This window comes from Lagopus leucura, unplaced genomic scaffold (assembly GCF_019238085.1).
Source record: "Lagopus leucura isolate 7727_CA_CO unplaced genomic scaffold, USGS_WTPT01 Super-Scaffold_100008, whole genome shotgun sequence".
NCBI lineage: Eukaryota > Metazoa > Chordata > Aves > Galliformes > Phasianidae > Lagopus > Lagopus leucura.
Window position 1 is genome coordinate 13,911,389 of NW_024962265.1, and position 25,208 is coordinate 13,936,596.

At 45.2% G+C, this 25,208-nt stretch overlaps 1 protein-coding gene across 1 annotated transcript in view; it reads left to right on the forward strand.

Moving 5' to 3' along the window:
• The first annotated feature begins 8,058 nt into the window (after window positions 1-8,058).
• SLC2A13 (solute carrier family 2 member 13) overlaps window positions 8,059-25,208 on the forward strand; it is a 135,685-nt gene continuing 118,535 nt past the window's right edge. Inside the window, exon 1 of the mRNA XM_042872662.1 lies at window positions 8,059-8,608. Coding sequence (XP_042728596.1) covers window positions 8,059-8,608 — 550 coding nt within the window. The remainder of the gene's footprint in view (window positions 8,609-25,208) is intronic.

Sequence of the window (25,208 nt, forward strand, 5' to 3'; positions counted from 1 at the left end):
AGTCCGTGTTAGCAAATGGCTGCCTGGAAGCTCTGTGATACACTACTTCACTATCAAACTACAAACAAAGGCAGCTGGGATTTTAAAGCAGTGTCAGTTTCAATACACAGGGAGAGGCTGTACCACAAGCAGAATTGATTGGTTATTTTTCTTCAAAAAATGTTCAGATGTTTTGCCTTGAAAGCTCCTGCTCCTGACCTTGCCCAGCCCAGCATGGAAGGAATGTCTAAAACTTGGGCTTTTATTATTATTCTCTATGCCTTTCCCCCCCCATCTCTAATCTTCTTCACCTTCAGTGTTTCTAAAAGCCCACAAGCCTATTTATTTATTTGATTCTGATTTTTCCCTACTCCAGTTTTTGCTTCCTCTGCCACATTTGTTCTCTTCTGTTTCTCTCTCACTTTTCCTCACTTATGTTATCTACTGATATCAAAGCTAACTCTGGTTCTCTCCAATTCTCTGATCTCTAATTGTGGGTTTTGAAAAGCTGAGTGTAAGAATGAAATGACAACATCACTTTCCCATCAGTTCTAAGCCATAGCCACCTCACTGCTCACTGAACTATATTTTTAGGAGTGGGAACCATGTTTCTCAAGTCATGTTCCTTGAGTAGTTCTTACTGGGGCTGCTCCACCTGTTTCCTGTTAGATAGATACAGCCCATCTAAATTCCTACTACTCTATTCAATGTTTCCCTCTGAAATCACAGTTACCTTAAGGATTAGTATTTAGTTGCAGAATTGCTACAAATAAAACGTACATTTTGTACTGTTGATTGTAAAGAGTAGGCTCAAGTTTCAGCTAGCCAAACCGTTCATAATTTCTTAATCTGATTACAGTACCATGGTGCTCCTGTGAAAACTGTCAGCCTAATTGCACCTCTCAAAACGCAGTCCTTAAATGTGTTCCCCCCCCCTTACATTTACATACCTCCATGTGACTTCTTTGGCTGTGTTTCCTCAGGATGCATTCACAACACCTGCACTACTGATTAGCAGTAGGTACATGCCATTCCTGTGGTAACTTCACTGTAAGTCACCTAAATGTGTCACTGTCAGAGCTAGAAAGTGCAGGTATCCAGAACTGCACTGCTAATGCCTTAGAGTGAGACTTAATACTAAATCATCTTCACTACCTCATATATTTCAAATTAACACGTTAATACATCAAATACGTATTACTTTATTTCACCACTGACAATACCATATGTTGTCTTCTGTAAGCCAAGACCTCATATTCCTGTCTGTATAACAAGGCTGTGCCTCTCAGGGACTTAATTTTTTTTCTGTAGTAAATGCTTTAGTACAGGCAACATGCCCAGTTGCCTACACCAAGGTGGGTTTTCACACCATCTGCTTTAAGCATGGAAGCAGATGTGCATGGCCAGCCAAGAAGGCCTTCTGCTGTGCTGAATGTAGTGCTAGAGAGCGGACTCAAGCACTGATCCCTGATGGGCCCAAGCACCTAACTTTCAGTTCATACCAGCCTCCGTTTTGGAGCAAACCAAGTAGATCCAAGGCAGAACCTGGAAATGGCTGGGGACGGGTTGCTCCAAAGACCTTGTTCCTGGCAATAGGAGCATGGTTGCACCTGCTGATGTTCTCTGCCTTGTGCCATCCTCCAACCTGGGCCTGGCTCCATGAGCACCACACACCCCTGTGGTGCTGAACAACCACTATTCATGTGGAGAGCAAAGCCATATCCCTATCCAGGGCTCTCCTTCTCTCCTGCAAATAAATGTTCCAAAAATAACAAAGAGCAAGCTTGTGACCATTGCACCCAGGTTGTCTGTATAGAGCAGAAATAGGGCAGCTTCCCTGTGGCACGATGAGCCCCATGTGTTAGATGCCAGGGGCTGCTGCAGCATCTCAATTCCCTGCACTTGTAGTTCTTCCCATTGCAGCCTCTCCAGGTCACCTGCACCAAGGCTCCCAGCACAAATGACAGATTCAGGGAAGCACAGCATGGATGCCATCAGGTACTCATGAGCTTTTCTCCACCGCAGCACTAGGTGACCTGCACCAGCATTTCTGGCTACAGGCAGATGGAAGAGGATGTAGTCAGAGATCTTCTTTCCCTGGAGATCAAACAGACTGAACTACGGTAATCTGAATTCTTCTTGTTGCCTTAAAAATAAATATTGTATTTCCAGATGGATTTTAGCCTCTCTGATTTTGCCACTAAGTGCTTAAGCAGTGCTTTTCTCCCGTTTCTGCTTTTTGCATATTCCCCACTGGTATTTTAGCTCACTGGGATGGTCCTTGCTTAGCCAAATGGGCTGTCAGCTGAAATTCCCTGTGTTCCAGCACAAGGAGATAGACAGTTCATGTGTGAACTTTGTATTAGGAAAACGTCACCAGCAGCAGCCAAGAACCTCCTGGACTGCCTGCCTGATGCCATGGTGCTCTTCCAGCAGATAACCAGATGACTGATTCCCAGATGGGGACAAGGGCTCATAAGCAGGAGATGCCGAGTTTACAGAAAGCATCAATTGCTTCTGGTTTGTCTGGAACACACCAACAAATCATCCCCAGGTTTCTCCTCACTCTGATCTTGACAATGAAGCTCCCAGCAGGCACATTTCCAGTTTGATACCAGGGCACTTCATAGTTGAGGAGGTCCTCAAAGTAAAGCAGGACTCTTCCTTCCTCTTCTCTGCCCATCCTTCCTAAATATCTTGTATCCACCCACAGCTACATCCCAGTCATGTGCAACACCCCACAAAGTCTCAGTGACCACAGAGACCCTGCAGCTGTGCCCCTTAGTTGCTCAGGCTCTGCACATTATTAGCACACAGACACCTCACTGCTGTCTTTATAATGCAAGAAAAAATGGGATGGTATCAAATATGCTTTATCCTGGCACATAATTTGTTGTGGTGGAGAGAAGCAGGTGCACAGTTTTTCCATAATTAGTGAAAACAGGCTGATAATTCCTTTAAAGGTCACTTGAAAGAGATCTTGTGTGTTTAACTCCCACCCCTCCTCGTTCACCCAGCCACCAAATCAGAAGCACTTCCCAGATGTGTCCCTGGCCCCCGGGCAGTGTCACATATAAGCAAGAGTCACAGTCAAGCTCATAGAGGCTTTTAAAAAATCTGTGGCATCATTTTGAAGTAAATATCAGAGACTGCTCTACACTTCCCACTGATAGCATTAACCTTCCTGTGAGATTAGCATATATTCACATCAGTTGCTTTGAAGGAGTCAAGAATCATTATTAATGTGATTTTCATGTGTGTTTAATTTCATATTTAAAATTATCACTGTGGCAGGTTTGATGCTTGCTAGGGAATTTGTTGAAATTGCTAAAGGAAGTTTCATAAAGCATTTCACAGAGGACCTATTTTAAAGAGTGCAGCAGATTCCAATACTGCCAGTCCAACAAATCAGACCAATAGATTAAAAAAGATACCTATCTACTGTGCTGAAAATAGGACTTTTGAAGTACAGATACAGAAAGAAATAAGCAAGACGGCAGATGAAAGCCCCAGCCTGCTCCTGCTCCAGCCTGTTCCCCATGCTGCTGTGGGAAGTGCTTGCTTTCATCTTTCCTGTGTCAGGATGATGTCCGTGCTCATATCAGCCCCCTGTAGGCACTCTTCATGTGTAATTTGCCTTTGTACAAGGAACACATGTAGCTCTCTTTCCTTTTCAAATTTGCTTATCCCCCATTGCAGTCTGTCATCCCGCCTCCCCCCCCAGAAAAAACACCTCACCCCAAACAACAACAAAAAACACCACAAGTTTTAACTGCTTCACCATCTGTCAGATCCAGAGGGTATGACCACCTCTCTGAAACAGTCGCTGAATTCCTCCCCGGGTTTTCAGCTTCATTTGCAAATCTCAGATAAAGCAATTCTGTCTGGTGTTCTGCTCAGTGGCACTGCAATGTCAGAGCTGACAGCAAAGACAGCTTTTAACCTGCCACTTGAAACATATAGCTCCCACTTCTTGAGACTTAGATTTGAAGGTTAGATTTTACTTTGATGAGGTGAGAGCTTATGAAGCAGTGAACTCATGCTGGGTCAGCCATTGCTTTTCTAGGAATGCAGAATAGCATGAAGTCATGCATAAGCCTAAAAGCTTTTCCAATTTATTTACTTTTTATTTGTTTTTGTTGGTGGTGGTTTTTGCTTGTTTGTTTTTGATTGTTTTAATAAAGCAGATGTTTTGCACATGCTTCTCTTTCCTCTGCATGCATCTTTCCCATGAACTATGATCTTCTATGGATTACTGTGGTTATGATTTGATCCCAAGAGAGGGGCTTGCTGGGGAGGACCTGTTCTTCTCCAGCCATATGCAGTGCTCAGAGAGGTTTCTCCTTGGCAGGCAGACAAACCATTCTGTGTTGAGAGATATTTGTTTGAAAATACAGTGTATCAAGAGCAGTTGTTCCTTTCTTGTCTTGTGGGTAGCATTGTGCCAACACCTTGATTTTTGATGTTGCCAGGTGTTCCAACTAAAAGTAGCCACAGGTTTTATAGGGTACAATTGACTTTATAAGGATTGTAACCTGATGTTGTCATTTCATGTGTGTGGATGTAAAAATCCCCATATCATACAATAGTAGAAGTCTCCATTTTGTACTGCCCCTTACTTTCAGCATGTGCAAAGCCAAGTTTTTTAAAGCAGTGCCACATCTCAACCCTGGATGCCAGCAGGGAGGCTGGTGCACGTAGCTGCAGACCCAGGCAGAGCCCGCTGGGATCCAGAGGCACACTCCTGCACATCTTGCTGCTGACTCTACCAGAGACTTTCAGGCAAAGCTTGCTGGATCTTTCTTTTGACAGCTAAAGGCAGAAAGGAACTGTTCTCCTGCCAAAAATCCAGTCCTGCTGTAACACATGGAAAAGCTGGAGACTGTAAAAATAGGCAGAAAATGTAACTTCAGAAAACACGTGTTTCTTACAATTGCGTTTTCAATGGGTCTGAAGTGGATTTGCTGAGACTTATGTATTTATAAATATATATTTAGAATGAAAGAGAGGGCAGTTATGCAAAATGAGAGCTCAGATGATGACTTTGGTGAAGTTATATGAAATTTAAAAAGCCTGTAGTATGAAGTCCTCTGCAGCCTCAGCTGTGCTGCAACTAGCTCTGCCTATTGGGTAAGGAATGTGTCACCACACCATTTTGTCAGCTTTTTGCACCACCATCCACAGCCTCTTCCAGTGCTAATACTGTAACTTTTCTACTTGCTAAGTAAATTATCCATAACATTTGACCAGTAGGATTAAATGCATGTCTCCTTCCTAATAAATTCAGTAGGTTCCTTACTAACAAATTCATTATAATGGATTTTACAGAGGTTGTCAATAGTGTTGCCTTGGTTTACAGATTCAGATAACCAACGTAGAAGATAAATAATTGGCTTTAAATTCACCCTGCACATCAAGAGAGAAAGAAGTTACAGTTCCACGTAAAGGAGTCCAGTGGAGGAGAGCTTTTGTATATGAAGGGTAACTTTTGTTCAGCTATTGGTATTGGTTCTTTATATATGAAAGAAAACACAAAGCAGGAACTGGAAGGATTACAAATCTGTGATTTGGGTCTCCCATTTCCCATGTGAGGCCATGCAGCATTCACCTATAAAATAACAGAGCCAAATCTTGCTGTGCTGAAATGGCCAGGAGATTTAGGCATCAATCCACCTGCTTTCAAGTGCCAATAAACACTGAGATGGGAACTAACTTCCAGTTACTCAGGCCTGGGGGAGGTCTGGGCACACGCACAAGCTCTCAGTAGCTTTTTGGAAGACATCTTCTGATGTGTGCCATGTATTAACCGTATATAAGTAGTACAATCCTGTAATTATTCTTCCTCTATGCTGAAATCTACAAAGCTGAATTTGCTAAAGCTGGACAGGTTCTTTGATCTAGTTCACAAGACAGCCTTGCAAACAGTTCTGCAAGCAGACCTTGCAGGACAGAATGACCAGTGCAGTGAATCTGTAAGTCTTGCAATTAAACATTAAACCCTCCTGAAATAATAACATGCCTAAAATCCACCCAAATCCTTTTGTGGATCTGACCCCCCACACATTACTGTAAAATCCTTTGTGAGGCAGCTGATACCATGAAATCCAGGTACCATGGAGGGATGATCACAATAATGAAGATCTATACAAAAGCCAAACAAATCCTCTCTCCTCATGCAGTCGGTCTTAGGTGTAGTATATCCTGCATCTGAACTTCTCCATGTTGTGCTTCTTCAGGGAATGCTTTTAAGAGATAATCCTGACAGCATGATCTAAGAAGAAATACATTTATTTTTGATTGCATTGGGCCTGCCATGGAAAAAAAAAAAAAAAAAAAAAGCTTTTTGTTAGCTCTCCTGAGTCTGTGTTAACTATAACACACAGAATGTCTCCAGCTTCTGAGGTGGCTGTTAAAAAGACAGGTTGTTTTTGTGACAGCCAGCTGCTGTAACAATATTCTGCGTGAGTATTCCTGGCTGGCTGGGGATTTACTGTGACTGTCTTCTGTTTAATGCGCTGTGTCCCACATTTTTTACTGGGGCCTCCACATGAAAGCAATGAGCGCTGTGCTTACTGGGTGAGTTCAGGAGGCTTCTGGAACATTGCAGATCTCTCTGCTGATGGCCTTTTGGAGATGTGAGCCAGCCTGCCCCCGGAGAGCCTTGGGCCTGAGGGCACAGCTTTTTGCAGCACAGCATTTGCCTGGATCCTGCTGGAGTGCTGGGCTGGGTCCTATGGCTGAAAGCAATAAGGAGCGCCCTGTACCAATGACACCACATTATCCAAATCTCAATTAAAAACAACTGGGTGCTAACATGTTCAATTTTTACCTGGACGAGGCTTCTCAGACATGGAAGCTGAGCTATATTTAACCATCCAGTGCCACAGCTGTCACTGCAATCACTACGTAGCTTGATCACAACCCATTCTAGTCGGCACTACCTGAGCACAGCACATCGGCGTTTCGCAGGATGCTCTGACACAGAGGCAAAAGGCTCTGTGCATCCTTCAGACTTGGCGCTCCCCTCTTAATGTTTTAATCCCCGAGGCTAGTACTACGTGCAGGGTGCGGGCTGAGCGCACCTGTGACCCATGGGATTGCCATCGTTTTCCATCTACCGGTTGGGCTCACGGGGAGCACCCCGGCAGACGGCAGTGAGGTGGGCAGGAAGGCTGCGCTAACGCCGCTGAGGCCCCGCGGGCGGTCTCACCCTGTCAGGACCTTTCCCGCCCGGCGCAGCCCGCAGCGCCTGGCAGAAACCCGCTCGTACTTCGGGCGCCCGCCGCCAGGAGGCGCGGCTCTCCCACCGAACCGCCGGGAGGGCGCGTTATAGCGCTATGCCGTCTGAGCGGAATCTTCCCCTTCACGCTCTTCATGAGAATCCCAAGTCAAAACGCTTTGAAACGGACGGACCGGGTCGCTGTGCTCCGCCGCCACTGAGCGCAAAGGCGAGCACGAGCCCCGGGCCTGTTTCCCCCTCCACGCTAACACATCTGTTCCCCAGGGCGCAACTGCTCCGCTTTTCCATTAGCTTCTGCCGCTGAGCTTTAGATCAACTTTAGGTTTTGCCTTTATTCGGGCGATAAGAGTTATTCATTTAACCACGATCTTTAGGCGGGGATGCCCGTTACTCCGGGCTCTGTCAGTGGGCGGACCGCGGGGCCAGGCGAGGAGCGGGAAGCGCCGAGACCCGCTCGGCAGCCCGCACCGCACCAGCACTCGCTCCCAGCCCGGGGCCGGACGGCGCCCCAGCCCGCTGCCGCCACACGGCTCAGCCGCTGCGCAGGCGCGGCCCTCGGCGCAGGCGCGGAGTGCGGAGGGGCGGCCCCTGGCGCCCGCCGGGCCGCGCTGGCGGCTGTCCCCGCCCGCCCCCGCCTCCGGCTCCGCCCGGGCGCTGGGAGCGGCGGCAACTTCCCCTCGAGTCCGGCCGACGGCGGCGTTGGGCGCTATGCGGCCCGGCTGAGCGCGGCCCGAGAGGGGCGGGCAGGGCGAGCGCCGGCAGCCGCCGCGTCCGGAGCCGCCCGGCAGCCCCGCCCCCCCCCCCCCCCCGGGCGGGGCGGGCCCCGCCGCGGCCGTCCCATGTCCCGCAAGGCCGGCGACAATGTGGAGTACACGCTGCGGAGCCTGAGCAACCTGATGGGCGAGAAGCGGCGGCGGCAGGCGGAGGGGGCCGCCGGCTCGGGCGCGGCGGCGGCGGGCGAGCGCAGCCTGATCGCCGCCGAGTCGTGCTCCAGCCTGAACAGCGCGGCGTCGGGCGCGGAGCTGGAGCGGGCGGCGCGGCGGCAGTTCCAGCGGGACGAGACGCCCGGCTTCGTCTACGTGGTGTCCGTATTCTCCGCCCTCGGGGGCTTCCTCTTCGGCTACGACACCGGCGTGGTGTCGGGGGCCCTGCTGCTCCTCAAGCGGGAGCTGAACCTGGACGCGCTGTGGCAGGAGCTGCTGGTCTCCGGCACGGTGGGCGCCGCTGCGCTGTCCGCTCTGGCTGGCGGCGTCCTCAACGGGCTGTGCGGCCGCCGGCCCTGCATCCTGCTGGCCAGCGGCCTCTTCACGGCCGGGGCCGGCGTGCTGGCGGCCGCCCGCGACAAGGAGACGCTGCTGGGGGGCCGCGTGGTGGTGGGACTGGGCATCGGTGAGTGCCGGCCGGGTCCCTGCGTCCTCCGGGTCCCCCCGAGCCGCTCTGCCGCGCCGCGTTTATGTAACGCGGCGACGGAACCCGAAACGTGGCTCTTTGTGTTCCGAAACGTTTTTATTTCCCTGTTTGGGAAGGGAGGGTGTTAGGGCTTGTTCTCTTTCCTTCTGCTCGCTGTGGGGCGGAGAGCCGCCCGGTGCTGCGGGGCTGCCGCCCCTCTGCCGTCCTGCACGCGGACCTCTGAGGGGTCTTTGCCCACAGCTCACCTCTAAGCCTTCACGTGGTGCGGTTGGGGTGCCAGAAGTGAGCAGATGATGCCTGCTTTTCTGGACTGAACTGCTCTTCTGATTGCCCACACGGCTCTGGTTCCGTTGGGCGCTAAAGGGGTGCCATGGGGACAGAACGAGGCTGTAATCGTGAGGCGGAGATGTTTGCTCTGGAAGGCTTCGGGTTTTATTCATGGCATCCGGCAGAACAGGATGTGCTCTGGGGCTGCCTACCTGTCTGTCGCATAGCTTGTGAGCAGATATGCCTGGTAAAACTTTCTCTTACTTGTGCCAGGGAAGGTGAAGCGATGAGGAATGTTTCTTCCTACCTTAAGGCTCTTTTCCATGCCACATAAATCCTAACTGTCCCCAGGATTTGGGCTGTGCTTCAGCTGATACCCTGTCAGTAGTTAGTAGTTTGATTTGCATTCATCATCCATGGTAGGCGCTGTGTGGTTATTTGGAATGTAGTCTTAGAAAAAGAGAAAAGTAACTCTTGCTGTGATCTCACAACACTTGCTATCTCTGAACATGAGGACAAGTGAAGAATTAGAGTTGTTTTCTTTGCAAAACTGCATTCTGTGTCTTAACCTTTGAATATATTTTTCAATTTTTATGTCTGCTTGGTAGGATGCAATTCACAGTCTTAGTAAGGAAAAAAGTTAGTGAGTCATAGTGAAGGCTGTTGGAAATAAAATCAGCTCCATCCCTGAAAGGACCCATACTGGCTTCCCTGTGCAGCTGGCACATCTCCTGCAGCTGGCAGTCTTCTTACCCTGAGTTGGGTGCTGAGCTTTTATTTATTTCTTTAAATGCTGATGCCCTGTGCCTTTTTAAATCAAACTTTAGACTGCAAAATGTTGATAAGCTTTGTTGTTATTTTCAGGAGTCAAAACAATTTTGATATAAAAGGGCAGAACGGGTATTTTGATGGCATTGTGTAGCACAAATGTTAATGGTACCTTCTAAAAATGCGAAATGTGACTCCCTTTCTGCATTTGTGAAGCTTCTCATGTGGTTTGTTGGATGTAAGTAGCTGCAGTAATGTAGTCTTGGGGTGGGGGAGATAGAGAGGAAAGGGGAAGGCTGGTGTGACTTTTTGTATGTGTGTACGAGATGCACAGGCTTCTTAGTGTTGTCTTATGGCGTTAACACTGGCATCATCTGAGAGATATGAGGCTTGGTGGTTAATGCATAGAAACCAAAATGGAAACTGGGCGCTGAGGGGCTGCTCTTTTGTGAAGCTGCAGATCTCAGTATGGTTTGGGGAGAGACTTTTGTCCTCTTCCCACATCACGGAGAGAGGAGATTGTTCTGCTGTGGCCTGGAAAGCTGAAGGAAGGACTGCGAAGCACCCTGAGAATTTTGGATTACAAAGACATTAATGCTGAAAATAAAAAAATATAATAAAAGTAGCTGTTTTCTCCTTTTTTTATCAGAGATTGCTTTTGTTTATGCGTGAAAGAGGTTCTGGTCAGAAACCAAGCGTTGCCTTAGATTGCCATCACTGAAGCACTGCGAGAGTCCAATCCTAATGAGGTTTATTTTACAAAGGAGAAAAATGAGGTTGAAAACTGTTTGTGTTCAGCAGTCTGTTGTTAAGTGCCACATTGAGCCCTCCACCAGAGGGAGCCGGGATGATGTCAGGAAGGAATTAGAAATCGGAAGAACTTTTAAGTTTTTTCTCTCTTCTCTCAGAGCCCTTTGGCTGCCAGCAGTGAATGCGACCTTCCTCGTCCTGGGTTAAAGACACTGCTCAGTGCAGCATCACCCCAGATACAGTTATAGCTGCTGAAATGCACGGATAGGAAAGCATTTCCCAAGTCTACACCTCTATACCACTCTGTGCAAACCAGTAACAGCTTTTTAGTTGTGTATGACTTTGTACCTTATTGAAGTCTTTCTTGCAGTGATCTGTTGATTGCACAGCATGAATTATGATCCACAGCTGTGTATTTGCTTGTATTTAGTAAATGAGCTACTGTGCTGCATACCATGCTGTAAAAACAGATGGTGGTTGCCCGTGTGGCTTCAGTCAGTGTGGATGTGTGCTAATTGTGACCATGGGAGAAAACGGGCATTCTTCTTGTGACTGTGATTTAGAAAGGACTGCGGTTAAACTTTCAGGATGAAAACCACAGGATGTATGCTGAAATGAGGAACATCTCTTACTTGCCTGTCTTCTCTATTTAGCAGCATTTTCCACAGAGCTGCTCGGAGATAGAACTCTCCTTTTCTGTCCAGTGATTACAGATGGAGATGTTTCTGGAATGTAGTCTTGTTCTCAAGGACAAACCGGAGTCCTCATGTGTTGCCGGTGTTGAGTAGATTTTTGTTATTGGGAAGTCACGTGTTCCCCTCCTGCACACCTCACTGTAAATGCAGAATGGGATGCAAGAAATGAAAATCCTAGTTAGCATAATGAGCAAGCTAATATGCTGAGGACTTTTCAGGTCTGAATTTTAAACGCAAAGTTGAAGGGATACAGGGGGTGGATGTCCACCCCAGGCTGAAACTCTTCAGAAAACTTCAGGTAGAACAGATTAAGGACAAAGCTGTGGCCATCGTTCTCTCCTATGCTCCCTTTCCTGAGCAGCTCTGATGCCTATGGCTCTTTAGGAATTTGGCTGAGTTTGCCATCAGGAATGTAACATTTGGATAGATGTTCCTCAAAAAAATGTGGGTGACATTCAGATGCTGAGAGAACTGGATCACATGTGTTCAGCAGCTCTTTGTATGAGCCTAGCTGGGAAGAAATGCATTGATATGGAGCATACTTCTGTGTCTGGTAATGTTCAGTTAATGTGACACACGTGGGTGATGGTGTGGTGTTTTAGGTGGTGTGCTGCTCGCATCAGTGCTTCAAAAAAACCTGAGGTGATGTCTGTGGAAGAAGAGCTGCTGAAGCTACCCAGAGTTTGGTTGCTATTGTGTACATCATTAGTTGCATGATTAGATTTCCCTGCCTTGTTCAGCATGCAAAATAGATGGTATGCAATTAATGATCAGCTCTTCACTGAGTAAGAGGGTTTGTTTTTTCTTTTTATCAGTGGTTGTTGCTTAATGCTCACCATCCAGGCCCTTAGCAGAAGGGGGGCATGTAGTCTGCTCCCAGCTGTGCAGCGCAGTGGGGCTGGCCTGGGCAGGTGTCGTGTCTTCTATCTGACCTCTGTCACTGCTGATGCAGGGCGGTGTGAGCCTCCTGCTCAGTGCTTGCTTTCCATTCAGAATGCTTAGCTGTCTTTTCCACGTGCTGTATTTGAATGTGGCATATGCAGTGTTCCTGGCAGCATCTTGTTATTGCATATGTAGGTCACTTTCTGAGTAGAGGTAATAAGGCTGAATGCAGAAGTAGGCAGGAGTGAAAATGGCTGGCATAAGGTGCAGGGCTCCCCCGTTGGGAGCTGGTTCCTGCAGCAAATAAAAATAACCAAGTGCTCACATCATGTAGTACCAGCTCTGTGTTATCTTCACGGTGGTCAAAAAAGGTCCACCTGGACTACCACATATGCTGTGAAAATAACCACTGTGATCAAGATGAGGCTGTGCTTTTTTTTTCCCTATTATCATAATTTTTAACTTTTTAAGTATGCTACAGACTTTTTTTTTTTTTTTTTTTTTTTTTTTTTAAAGGTGTGTATTTTGTCGTGGAAAATTACAGATTGATCTCTTCTTCTTCCCTTCTCCCATGCTGTGGTAAACCTGCAGCCTCCAGTCTGTTTTCATGAGTGGGCACCAACCACAGTTTTAAAGGTGCTTATACCTTAAAATATTTTAGAGGGGAAAGTCTCCCTCACCCCCCATATACGTTGTGTTGCTTTGGCACATGCCTGTAATTTTCAATCCATGATTCACACTCTGTTCTTAACGCAGATTTCAGTGGTATGTAAGTATAAGCTTGTCTTGGAGATGGAAGAAAACGGGCAGACAAACATCCACGTGGCTGGAATGGGCTACATGTGGCCACTGACCAGAGCTGCTCTGCAGAGCATCTACAGCTGCCAGAACTACTGTGTGCTCTGGAGTTGGCTCTGTGCCTCATAAATGCTTGATCTGTTGGCTCTTGAGCAGGAGCATCTGCTTCATTCCTGGAAAGAAACTTCAGTTGCTGACTGTTTCTGTGATCTTGCAGGATACCGGGGGTACGTTAAGATGAAAAACTGTTTTCTCAAGTCCTCTCATTTTGAGGGCATTGGAGGGCATTGGATTGTGGTTTCCTATGTGCAGTTCACTGTTGTGTCAGTGAGCACTGCTCCATTATTGCTTTATCTGATGCTGTGCTGTTGATGGTGCAGTACCCAAAGATCAGCGCATTGCTGCCTTTGGCATGTATTTGGGGAGCTGTTCAGAAAAACGTGTTATGCATTCTGAGTTAGAGCTAACAATTTTTGGGCTTCTGATTCTTCTGGAAGTTGTTTAAAGTCATGAAGGTGTCTCTTCTGTGTCTGCATGGCTTTGTGTGTGTGTGTGTGTGTGTGTGTGTTGATTTCTGTTTTCCCTTTTCCGGGGGGGCTTTGTGTTGTTGTCTAACCTAAAAGAAAGTCCTGTATTTCATAAACCTTGAAACTGAAACATGGGAATCCTTTGAAGTGTCTTTCCCTGCAGTTGATGATATTGCTGTGGTTCTATCATTGCAGATTTCCTGTTGTATTTCAAGTATTTATCATTTATGTTGAAATGGTACAATACATACAGTTACTATGTTACATAAATTGGAACTTTTATGATTCTCTTTACAAAAAAGGCAGCTTGGAGGAAGCTTACAGCATTAAACACAAATGTTTCCTTACGTGCTGTGAGTATCCGTGTGGATCCTACAGATGGGCTTCATTTCAAAGTGCCCACTTTGCTACAGGAACAAGAGATCAGTGGCACCCACTACGGAGCGTGGTGATGTTAAGACAGAAAGTCATTCAGCTACAGCTCTTGGCTTTCAGTAACTTGCTGGCTGAAGTTGATAACAGCCCCATCAGGAGAGGTATGACAGAGGACATCTGGGGACAGTCCCAGCAGCAGACTTGAAATGCTGGCTGCTGTCTTCAGTGAGATGTCAGAACATGCACTTCATTTTTATTCTGAGCATACTACTGTGTGCTTTATCAGTTGCTTCCTGAGGAGCAGTGAAAAAAGAAATACTGAAAGTAAATGCTGAAACTCCCTTTCCTTTTCATTCCATTTCTGACCTTCCTGTGTTGTGCTGGAGTCTTTAGATATGTGTTTTTTTCAGGGATTTAGTCTTGAGTGTCTGTTTTGCCTTTCCTTGGTGGTTTCTCATTTTGAACATTTGCATAGCCAGTACCTGAAGCTGAGGTTCCTAGCTCAGAGACTTGGTGCCTTCTTCCTTTGCCAGTCACATCCACTTGCATGGGTGAGATGCACATCCCTCTTTTCCAAGCCCCCACCTTGGCTGTGTGTGGACCACGACCTGGCACGACCTCAGAGCCATGGCATTAGTAAATGTATTCTCTATTTTTTGGGGGTCTCTTATTTAGCTACTTTCATTTAAACAGCAAGGATGTTAAAAACCTGTGTCTGTGTTCTGGGGCACAGCTTGCTTTTCACTCCTGGTGTCCTCCCTTCAGGCATTGGCTCCTCAGCATCTCCTCAGAAGTGCTGCCTGTGCCCTGGAGTTTGCTCTCAGCTGTTTGTTGGGGGCCATTTTTTTTTTCTTTTCTTTGTGTTTGGGGGCTCAGACACTGAAGCAGTTGTTTGTATTAAAAAGTGTGTTTATTGATATTGCTTACTTTTGCTTGAGGGATCACTAAGAGACGCTGTGTCCACCCGCTGAGGGAGGTTCTGCAGCTGTGTTCAGGAGCTGTCACCCAGCTCTCCTGGCCAAACTCCTCACTCACTGCTCCAATTTCTCAGTGCAATTTGTCTGCCAACTCCAGGGAGAATCTTCCTGCAGTGGTTTTTCCCTCCAGGGCTGATCTGAGAGGCTTTCTGGCCCTTGTTAGAGCTGATGTTTTCTGGAAGCGCTAGGCCCCGGCCTTGGAGCTTGCTGTCACTATCAAGCATTTCATACAGCAAGCGTGTTCTGCCTGCTCTGAGCAGCCCTGTGGTTCCTGATGTTTATAGCATGAAGAAGGACTGTGGGGCTGAGCAGCCCCAAAGGGGAGATGTGGCTTTACTGGGAGGCAGCTTCAGGCCTCACACCTGGAACTTTCCATTCTCCTTTTGGTGCTGTATGTTTGAGAAGCCCGGAATTTTTCACAGGTCTTGTGACAACCAGAAGCACTGAAGGGCTCTGTTGTGTGGGCATGTGCAGATGTATACGTTACCATCTGATGGTCCATCCTCCAATGATAGAAATGCCAGAAATGGTGGCAGACCTGCTGTGTAAACAGAAACATATATCCAAAAGTAGATTAACCTGGTGACGACCCATATTTTTGTTAGAAATAATGTTAGAAACCTATACCATTATTGCATCCCTAAGGCAAGAGCTTCCTGGCCCGTTTCCAGAAGTGGGAATTTCCACAGACTAACTTTTTCCATCCTGGACAGAAACAAGGAGTTCACAAAATCTCTTCTTGTTTTATTGGGAGCCTTGTGTGTGTAGTTTTCCCCACTGTTTCTCCTGTGAGCTTTCAGGAAGGCAAAGCCAGTAGTTGTGGTTGTAATAAGCCTGCAGGCTTAATCACTTTGGGAAAATGGTGGTTGTCTTCCAGCAGCTGAAAGGTCGTATTAGGGATGTCTTTGTGCGTAGCCACATCTTCTGATTTTGGACTAGGACAGAGTTAATTTTCTTACTGGTGTGGTGTGTACTACTTTACTTGCTGGTGTGGTGTGCATGGAGCCAGGGGCGTTTCAGCTTCTCATGCTGCCCTGCCAGTGAAGAGCTGGGGGTGCACAAGGAGCTGGGAGCAGGCAGCAACAGGACAGCTGACCCAACCTGGCCAAAGGAATAGGCTGTACCAAGGCTCACTGGCCCCCCACCCAGTGGGATGAAGGAGAGAATCTTGTACAGCTGGTGAAGAGAGCATCAGGTCCTTAGCTGGTCCAGGATCCTGAAGATCGATAAATGCCTCTGCTTAGAGCTAGTGTGCTTTTGGAGTCTACTTACATGCCAAATGAATTATAGTGGGAAAGAAACATTGTATCTGGTGTTTTAAATTTTTTTTGTGTGTGTGTTACTGAGTTTCAGGTCAGTGTGCTGCATTCCTAAATCCTAATCCAGTTAGAAATAACTTTGACTAATTGTTCTTCTTCTTTTTTTTTTTTTTTTACTTAATTTTCTGTTTATAGCTGCCTTCTTAGGAAGTTTTGATTAATCCGTGAGGCTAAAGTTGAGGGAACTCACCTGGAACTACTTGTTCTTTTGATCAGTTAATGGTTGTTGGTTGGATCCATGATGGATCCTGGGCAGAGAATCACATGCAGGCAAGGTGGTGTGGCAGCAGGTGAACTAGGCCACTGTGAGCATGAAGGAAGTGCTGGCTGAGACCAGAGCTATGTGTGCTTCAGCAAATCTTTGTGTATAAGTCACTTCTTCTGTTTGTTTACAGGTCCTTGATTACTGGACTGTTGAGGTCAGTAGTAGTTATGTCAGCACAGGAATGGGGATTCTGCCTGAGGGAATAGGTAAGGTTGGCTTTATTCACTTCTGAATTCATCAGCTAAGTCTTGTGCCTCACGGATCCTGCTGCTGCATTAATCATAGGTGCTGCTGACCTCACCAGTCCAGTTCACAGTGGATCAGCTTGGGATGATGGAAAACCAGACATGTCTGAACAGCAACTTCAAGATCTCAAACAAGGGTGAAAAAGACAAAATTTTGTATGTAGACATTCAAGATGTTTTAGTCCAGAAATTCAGTTACTCCAGGAATATTTTGAGCCATATTCTGGGGTTTGGTTCTGTGCTGTGTATTGTTTGTAGGTAGGAGGAAAAATCAGGCACAGAAAGTAGTTTCCTTCTGTTGTAATGATTGACTAGAATGTTCCTGGGAATAATTATTGGTGTGTGTAGCAGAAATCAGGGCACAGGAGCTGTTGCATTATTATTACACTAGTAGTGTAAACTTCTCTTTAGTTCCTTTCTTCTAGTAAGTGGGAATGTGCTTTACTGGATTATTTGAAAGCTTGTCTGGAAAGGCTAATTATCTTAAAGTCTGATTCTAGGGGAAGGTTGTCTACACCTGCATGCTCTTTGTAGTGACCTCTATGCATCCTAATGTCTTGCAGGTTCAGGGCTTCTCTCCTTTCCTGCCCTAAACCTGCACCTTTATTTGGGAAGGCAAACAAAATGTTAGAATATTCAACAGCTTGTGTAATTCTGCAAAAAAAAATTAGTTAATTAGTTGTAAGGTGTAATTTTTTTAGGTCAAGCTCTATTGTTTTGCTTGTGTCTGCTGGTGGTGACTTCTGAAGTAAGGAAAGATTTAGCTTGAGCTTTGCCTTTGATTCTGCCTGTTCCTTCCTGTTTCTGAATCTTCATTCCCTGGAGTCAAAACCTGTCTGTTGTATCTCTCCAGGGCCTCTCCCTGACTCAAAGTTAATTGCTTTGCCTGTCACCCAAGTACTATCTGGGTGATTAATCATTATCCACTTAGATGTGGAGTGCTCCCTTGCACAGAGGGAAATGGTGTTCTGAGCTTACATACGCAGCGGTGCAGAAAAGATTTTTCCTGGTAGCTCAAGACCAGCAGAGCTTTTTCTTCTGTAACATAAACTGATCTTTTGAAGATCTGAGCCACCTGTTTAGAACATTTGTGTTTAGTCTATTCAGAAGTCAATTCTAAGTAATTCACCCTATGATGGTAAAACTTCTTAAGGACTTTATTGTATAAATGCTACTTTTCTTCCTTGTTATTGAAGTGAAGCTGTACATGCTTGGTGTGATGAGGACTTCTTGTGGACCACTTTACACTCAAACTATTCCATTCTTTGATTTATGTGTGCTTAGTAGCAGTGCTTTCTCTGTTGCCTAGTTTTGCCTTTGAAGGGCCTTCTTTTGAGCTGGAATGTGGGGAAGCTATGCCCACTACATTGGCCCCAAGAACTAGAAGCATGGGTGCTGAAGTAGCAGTACTCCAGTAACCCACCTGTGACCCCTTGGGTTCCTGGCCAGTGGTGATGAGGAGGAATCTGTGATGCAGGTGTGCTTTGAAGCAGCAGTGCAGATGTCTGAAGATGTCAGCATATGGAGGTATCAAGTAATGCAATGCAATTACATGAATAGATGTTTTAAAAAGTTCTGTGCTGGGGATGGAAGTGTAGTGGAAGGAGGTGATCCGATTGTACAGATTTTTAGGATGATTGTTCTGGGAGTGAATTCCATAACTGTGCTCTAGAGGACAGGAGATGATGTGAAAAGCTGAGTTGGGGCATGGAACAGTTCTCTCTGCTTCTTCCAGTTTTTCTCAAGTGTTAATATATGTTTCTTGGCTCAATTCTTTCCTCTTTCTATCAAGTAGGGATGTCTGTTTCTTCTTCTGCTTAGACCATGTGGGCTTGTACAGTCTAACACTTTCAGAGAGTAACCCTTTTTCATCTGTGCTATGCCAGTAAGAGAACTTCAGGAGGCCTGATTCAGTGTTCCTTCACCAGCTTTCAGCCAGTGTGATTCCTTTGACGTTATGGCAACACTGATTTATTTGCCTCATCATCTTAATAAACTACTAATTAGTACAGTACTCATAGGAAAGTAGGTATTGTATGGTAGATATGGATGTTTTACTGGGGTGCAGCTGAAAATACAACTTCAGGAAGATCTGTTGGAGAAGTTTGTAAGACTTCTAAGCTGGTATTTGAAAATAAAGCACATAATACAAATTTGGAAATGTTTGCATTGGTCTTCTATGACATTTTGCTTGCAGAAATTGTTTCTTTCTGAACCTAAATGACTCAGTTACTTGTAGTGAAACAGAAACATGCCTGTGTGCATACTTCTCAGTCTTGTCTAAATATGTTCCCAATGTAGCTGAGTCATTCAGAAGCAATGTATGTCTCTCCTTGGTTTAGATTTCTTTTCAGCACTCAAGTACGTGTGTCCCTAAAGCAGTAATGGACTCAGAAGTGTTTGATCTGTCATATCTGCTTTTTACCATTGCTTTGGTTTGGATTTCTATTTGTCATGCAATATCAGTCATAAGAATACATACATCCCTAAAGGAACAGTAAACTGAGATGTGTTTGTTCTGCTGCATTTCATTTCTACAAATGCTCTGTGTTCTGTACTCTGGAAACTTGTCCTGTTAGGGATTGCAGCCATTAGTTTTCTAAGACACAGAAAATGTTGCCAGTGCAAACACAACTTGAGTTGCCTTGCCTTGGGAGTTGGAGCTTGCACAGTGAGTCTGTGCTGTAGTAGCAATAAATTCTGAAAAAACATTATTTCATACTGATACAGAGGAAAGAGACAAATGCCCTTGAATTCGTTTTCCCACTGTGAAATAGTGTGAAACTGTTGTGTTGTGTCATAGTTTTGTAGTCTCAAGGTTGAATTACAATGAGCCTTCTGTTAAAATAAATACATGCGGACAGTTACTTCACTTTGCCATTCAGAAGGCAGGCTGACATAAATTGCAGCAATAAGAAAATGCCTGTTACACTACTGGGAGGCCTGACATGCACATTGTGAAACCCCCAATGCCAGATGGGCTGGGTTTTACTAAGGGAATGTGAGATTGGTCCATAATTTCTCAATTCATTGCTTTCTAATGACTTGACTTTCAGGTGACTGTGGCACTTTGTGCCTCCATTTGTCATTCTGTAAGGTGTGCCCAATGTTTGTTTGTGTCTTACAAAAGTGTTCTGGGACTCATGAGTAACACATTTTTAAAAAATAAAAATAAAAATCTAATTACATCAGTCGTAATCTGTTCAACATGACTGTTTCTGTGAATGCATGCCATAGCCTGACTTTTTTTTTCCTTCAGTTCCTCAGGTTTTCTCTACAGTCTGTGTTCCTTCTCTGCTCCATCCCACGTTCTTGGCAGGCAGTGCCCTGGTGGCAGCAGTCAGAGCCCTGTGCTCACTGCTGCCTGGTGCTGGAACACTGCTGAAATGCCAGAAATTATTTGTTGCCATTACAATAATGAATGGTTGTTGCATAATTCCCAGATGGGTTGTAACAGTAAGTAATTTTACCTGACTGAAAACACCAGCAGTGTGTTGATAGATGGTCCTAACACTCAAGCAGAGAGGGAGCTCTGAATCCTCACTGCTGTCTTTCCAATGAAACTCTGTGTGGTGCTAAGTGTCTCCCATCTTATTTTTCCCCCATAATCCATCCATACAAATTAGCATGTACTTGTCATCGTTCAGAAAAGTAAGGTGGCTAAAATCAACCCAGCTCTATAAATAGCTTTATAAGATGAATCTCAGCAGAATAATGTAGACTTAACTTTCAGAACTGACACCTGTACCACTAACTGCTGTTATTCTTCAAGTACTCCCATGAGTCTTTGCTATTCCTTAAAAGCAGTTGGCACAAGATTAATTAAAGGACTTTGCTGCTGAATGCTTTAGGTAATTTATAGCTAAGTTTGAGTTTTATGCTCTGGCAAACTGAAATGGTACTTGAAGGGTCTGCACGGCTTAGCAATTAAAAAGTCTTTTAAGAAAAGAGAGCAATGTAATCTCAGAACAGGAGAATGCAGATGTGAGCTTGACAGCATTGGGAATGTGGGTCATACGGCACCTGAAGGTGAAGAGCAGCAGGCATTTGCAGTGCTTGTGCATTGGAAGCGTAGATCCTGGGAAGCTTTCATGTTATTGCAGTAGGTTGCAAGCATTAGAGACAGGGATTCTGCTTTGCCTGCTCCAGACCTTTTCTACATTCAAGCCTGTTGTCAGCAGCTTGGCACTGGGTTGTAGAACTTTTTAAAAGAGAAAATATTCTGGTATTCTTATTTGATTCATTCCTTATTGTGTGCAAATATAAGTTATGAAGTGGGAAGGTAGGAGTGGGTAATAAGGAACTCAGAAGTGCAGTCACCTGTGTGCTGTTTCATGCATCATTGCTAGTTCTTTGTGCTTTATTAGAAGCTCTCATGTCTGGTTTCTGTCCTACTCCTAGTTACCTATAGTGCTCAGCTTAATGATTTCTTCTCCACTGGATAATTAATTCTGCTTCCTGATGCTGCCCTTTTGGAGTACCATTAGCAGTCCAGACTGTTTTGATTTGGGAAAAGCAGACATGTAACATGCAAAGAAAAGTGTTTTTTTCTGCTTCTGAGTGAAAATTCAATTCTACACATCTAGGTTTTGTAATAATTAATATTTCAACTCGATCTTGCTTTATGAAAAGTGTAATTAAATGTCAGATGGAATGTGACTGGATTATGGGGGAAAAATAAGATGGAAGACGCTTATTACCACACAGAGTTTCATTGGAAAGACAGCAGTGACGATTCAGAGCTCCCTCTCTGCTTGAGTGTTAGGACCATCAATTATTCTGAGTACAAATATTTCTTTACAGATGTTCTCTATGAAGGCCAAGTATTGCTGCAAGTGAGAGCTTGTGATTTCAGAGAGATATGGTCTGAATTGTTTTTCTTGGTGTTAGTTTGGGGCAGTAGTCTTTTCACTTAAAGAGGGGTTCCCCATAGTAGCCGTGCCTCAGAGTAAAGAAAGATGAGGCACTCGCAGGCTGAAACATGGCACACTTAAACAGCAGCACACTTTGTTATCTGTTGAGTCATTTTCTTAATTTACTGCAGCTGATGCAGTGGAATTCACAGGATAAGCAGGTTTTGCCTTAACAAGGGTACTTCTTGCATCTGTGTTAACTGGAATGGGACTGTCAAATACACCACTTTACCAACTCTTAGTTCTTCTTCAAATTGCTTTTTTTCAATTTCATGCTGCCTGTGTCCATTAAGAAAAGGCTTCCAGAAGAGGGAATCAGTATGGTGCTTTGAGTGACAGGAGAGTGCTTTGGGTATCCATCTCTACTTTGTACCAATTAACAAAAGTGAATGAGAATGTCAGAATGCCCTCCCAGCTGTGCCTGCAGGCTGACTTCCAGCTTTGTCTTAGTGCTCTGCTACCACTGTGCCTGGAACATGGTCAGGACTGGGGCAGGGCATGCAGGGGAGCCCTGTGCTCTGACCCTACTGTGATCTGGGTTCTCTCATCCTTGTCCTTTGAACACTTATTAATAAGGAGCTCTACAAATCAAGCTTTTAAATAAAGCAGTCCTGTTAGCTGGATTATGTCTGCAGATTACATTGAAGTGTCTAAGAGACAGCGAATTGTATGAAGCTGAAAGCCATGGAGGTTTTCCTGAAATTTTTGCCTGCCTCAAGTTGCTCCCCCAAGGCCATGAGCCTCACAGTCTTGTTTTTAGCAAATTCTTTGGCTGTCCACTTCTGACAGAAAATGTAGCAGTGATTTCCTCCCACCTGCTCCTGATTAATTTTGAGACTCCTCAGCTTTTGTTTATTTAGGTATTGGTAATGGAGTAGGTGATCTGTTCCTTTTTCCTTTTAGCCCTTGACAGCCACTGTTTGTCTTCCATGGATGCAGCAGCCTAATTCTTCACTTGTGACATCTCCCTGTTGGCAGCACAAGTGACTGAGGGAAGTAAATACGTACCAAAATAGGCCAAAGTACCCTAATATTCCTTGACAGCTTGAGTGTTATGCTGTGAGTCATGGCCTGGCCCTGCAGCCGTGACTGCTGATCTAGGCTGTCTCAGGTCTGTTCTAGGAATAAACCCATGTGACATGAAGTTCAGTACTATTCAGTGAAGATTTCCCTCTAATATGGAAAGTTCAATGCAGGATCTGTGTAATAGTTAAAACCCTTTCTAGGACTTCACTGCTTTACCTGAGAGGTCCTTATTGAATTCTCTCCACCTCATCATATTGGTTTCCTGTCAGTGTTACATATCATGTGCACCAAGCAGTTGTGGAAATGGCAGAGGGAGGCTCCAGGCTCTGGAGAGGACTTGCAAGGAAGCTAGGTATTTGATGGGCTGCTCCTTGCAAAGCAAAGAGATGTGCAACGCTTGGACTGTGGACTTAAGGTGTTGACTTAACTGCCATGTACTAGGAACAGTGCTCTCCTTAGCATGTAAAGCACACATGCCATGTGTCAACAGTTTATGGGCTGGTTTGGCCTCATTCCGTGACTAATGGGGCAGGGGAGCCAAGGACCCACACCCCGGGAAAGGGGAAAAGAGGAAAGGGTAGGGAGGCAAAATGGTGTCTGACATGGAAGTGCATATGAAGTGAAGGACTGTCATTTAATTCCTCTATGTGGGGGAAAAAAATGGCACTCACTGACAATCACTGATGGTTGCTGAATGCTCATGTTGATTAAACAGTGGATGTCACCACAGTGAGGTGGTGGGTGCTGCATTTTAGCAATGCAAGGGACAAGCCATGTTCTCAGTGGCCACATGCAGCTATCACACCATGAGATGAAGTGTCTCAATTAGCTCATCCACACAAATCATTAGATTACATCCAGAGAATATCAGCTGCAGTGTATTGGGAATGATAGTGACAGTGCTGAAAGACTGCAAGGTTTGTGCCAGGTGAGTCCCATGAATTCTTGCACAGGTTCAGAAAGAACACTTTGTGCAAGTTTGTCAGGACTTACTGAACCAATACAAAGCTGAAGGTGACCGTTTCCTGGATCACATCATTACCACTGACCGGATGTGACACCACTTCAAGCTGGAGTCCAAACAGCAGTCCATGGAATGGTGGTATGAGAAATCCCCATCGAAGAAAAAGTTCTAGATGCAAGGCAGCAGAAGCAGGTAAAGTGATGTGCAGTGTCATTTGGGATAAGAAAAGGGTGATCCTTCTGGATTTCCTGGAACCCAGACAAACTCAACTCTGTGACATCATGATGCTTATTAAGCCAAAGGCTTGAAAAAGACAACCTTTCTCTTGCAACACAATAAATCCAGGCCCCATACTAGTTTGAAGATCATGGAGCATGCCAGTCTTGGCTGCGCTGTCTCCAACCATAACCACCATATAGTCCAGATTTTGTGCCTTCTGACTTCTGCCCCTTCAGGCTGATGAAAGACAGACTTTCCTAACAGTGCCATCATACCACCTATGATCACCTCTGCTGACATAGATTTTTGGGAGTGCATTGTGCAGGCTCTTGTTCATTATTGGCAAAAATGTATAGCTATTGGTGGTGACTGTGCTGAAAAATAGTGTTTTGTAGCTAAGAATTGACTCTATCAAATAGTGTTATTGTACCCTTCAGATCTGCTGTACTTTCCCATGGAAATAAAGTAGGAGGCATTACTTCTGGAGCAGCCTATGTATCTTGAGCAAGTTGTGCATTGATTTTTGCCCCCCTCCACCTCAAGCTCCAGTGCTCCATCATTTATTTTTCTGCCTGGTCAAAAATGTGTTTTGTTTTCTCTACGTTGATCACTTAGTTTAAATGGAGCACGTAGATGTGATGTTGTGTGTGAAATACCTACTGTGGAAAGAATCTCAGCATTCCCTGTGTTTAACTGTAATAACACTTAAATTCATGACTGTTACTTTCATTGTAATGATGTAATTGAACCCTTTTTTTTTTTTTTTTTTTTTAAAAGTCAGGTTCTAGGCTGTTCCTTGATTTTAGAGCAATAATTGTAAAACCCTGTAACTGGTACCAGTTGTCCTAGAAATAATCTTTGCGTAAGTGGGCAACTGAATACAGCAATTTGTATCCAGAAACGGTTTTCTGCACTGATAGTTGCAATGTATCTGCACATTGCAAGCGTGAAATTACTGGGAATGTAAACCAGACAGTGTTTTTATAAATGGCTCTCCAGAACATGGTACAAACAGGGTTACTTCAGAGTTATTCTCTAAAGTGTTAAGTTTGTAATGAGATTGGCTTTACTTTTTAGATTCATTTTTGAAATTAAAGATGGGCGGTAAATAAGAGAATGCAATCTTCTCTTCACCCGAAGCTTCACATTGCGATTTTCAGTCAGCTGCTGGACTTTCACTGAATTCACTGAAACCCAAAGCAGTTTACAAAGAAGTTAACTGGCTCGCCTGTTTTCATGACTGCACCTATAGAAAGAGATAGAGCTGAAACTAAGTTATTCCTTAGCTGAAGATGTAAGGCTTTTGGGTCTAAGTTCAAGGCATGCTTTTAAAGTAAAGCTTCTTCCTCTTTCATTAAATATCACTTTTTTTTTTTCCCCAGTGAAAAGCCATGTCAGCCACCAGGTGACAAGTGCAGGTGAGAAAGGGTTATTGGGCCCAGGATTGTGTCTGTGCCCAGCGCCTTGCAGGATGGGGAGGTGGCTCCTGGTCTCTGCCCTGGGACGTGGCCGTGTTGGCCTGCTTGTTTTGCTAGGTGTGAGCGAGCAGGTGTGCTGTGCCAGCTCTGCACCTGCTGAAGGGAAAGCAA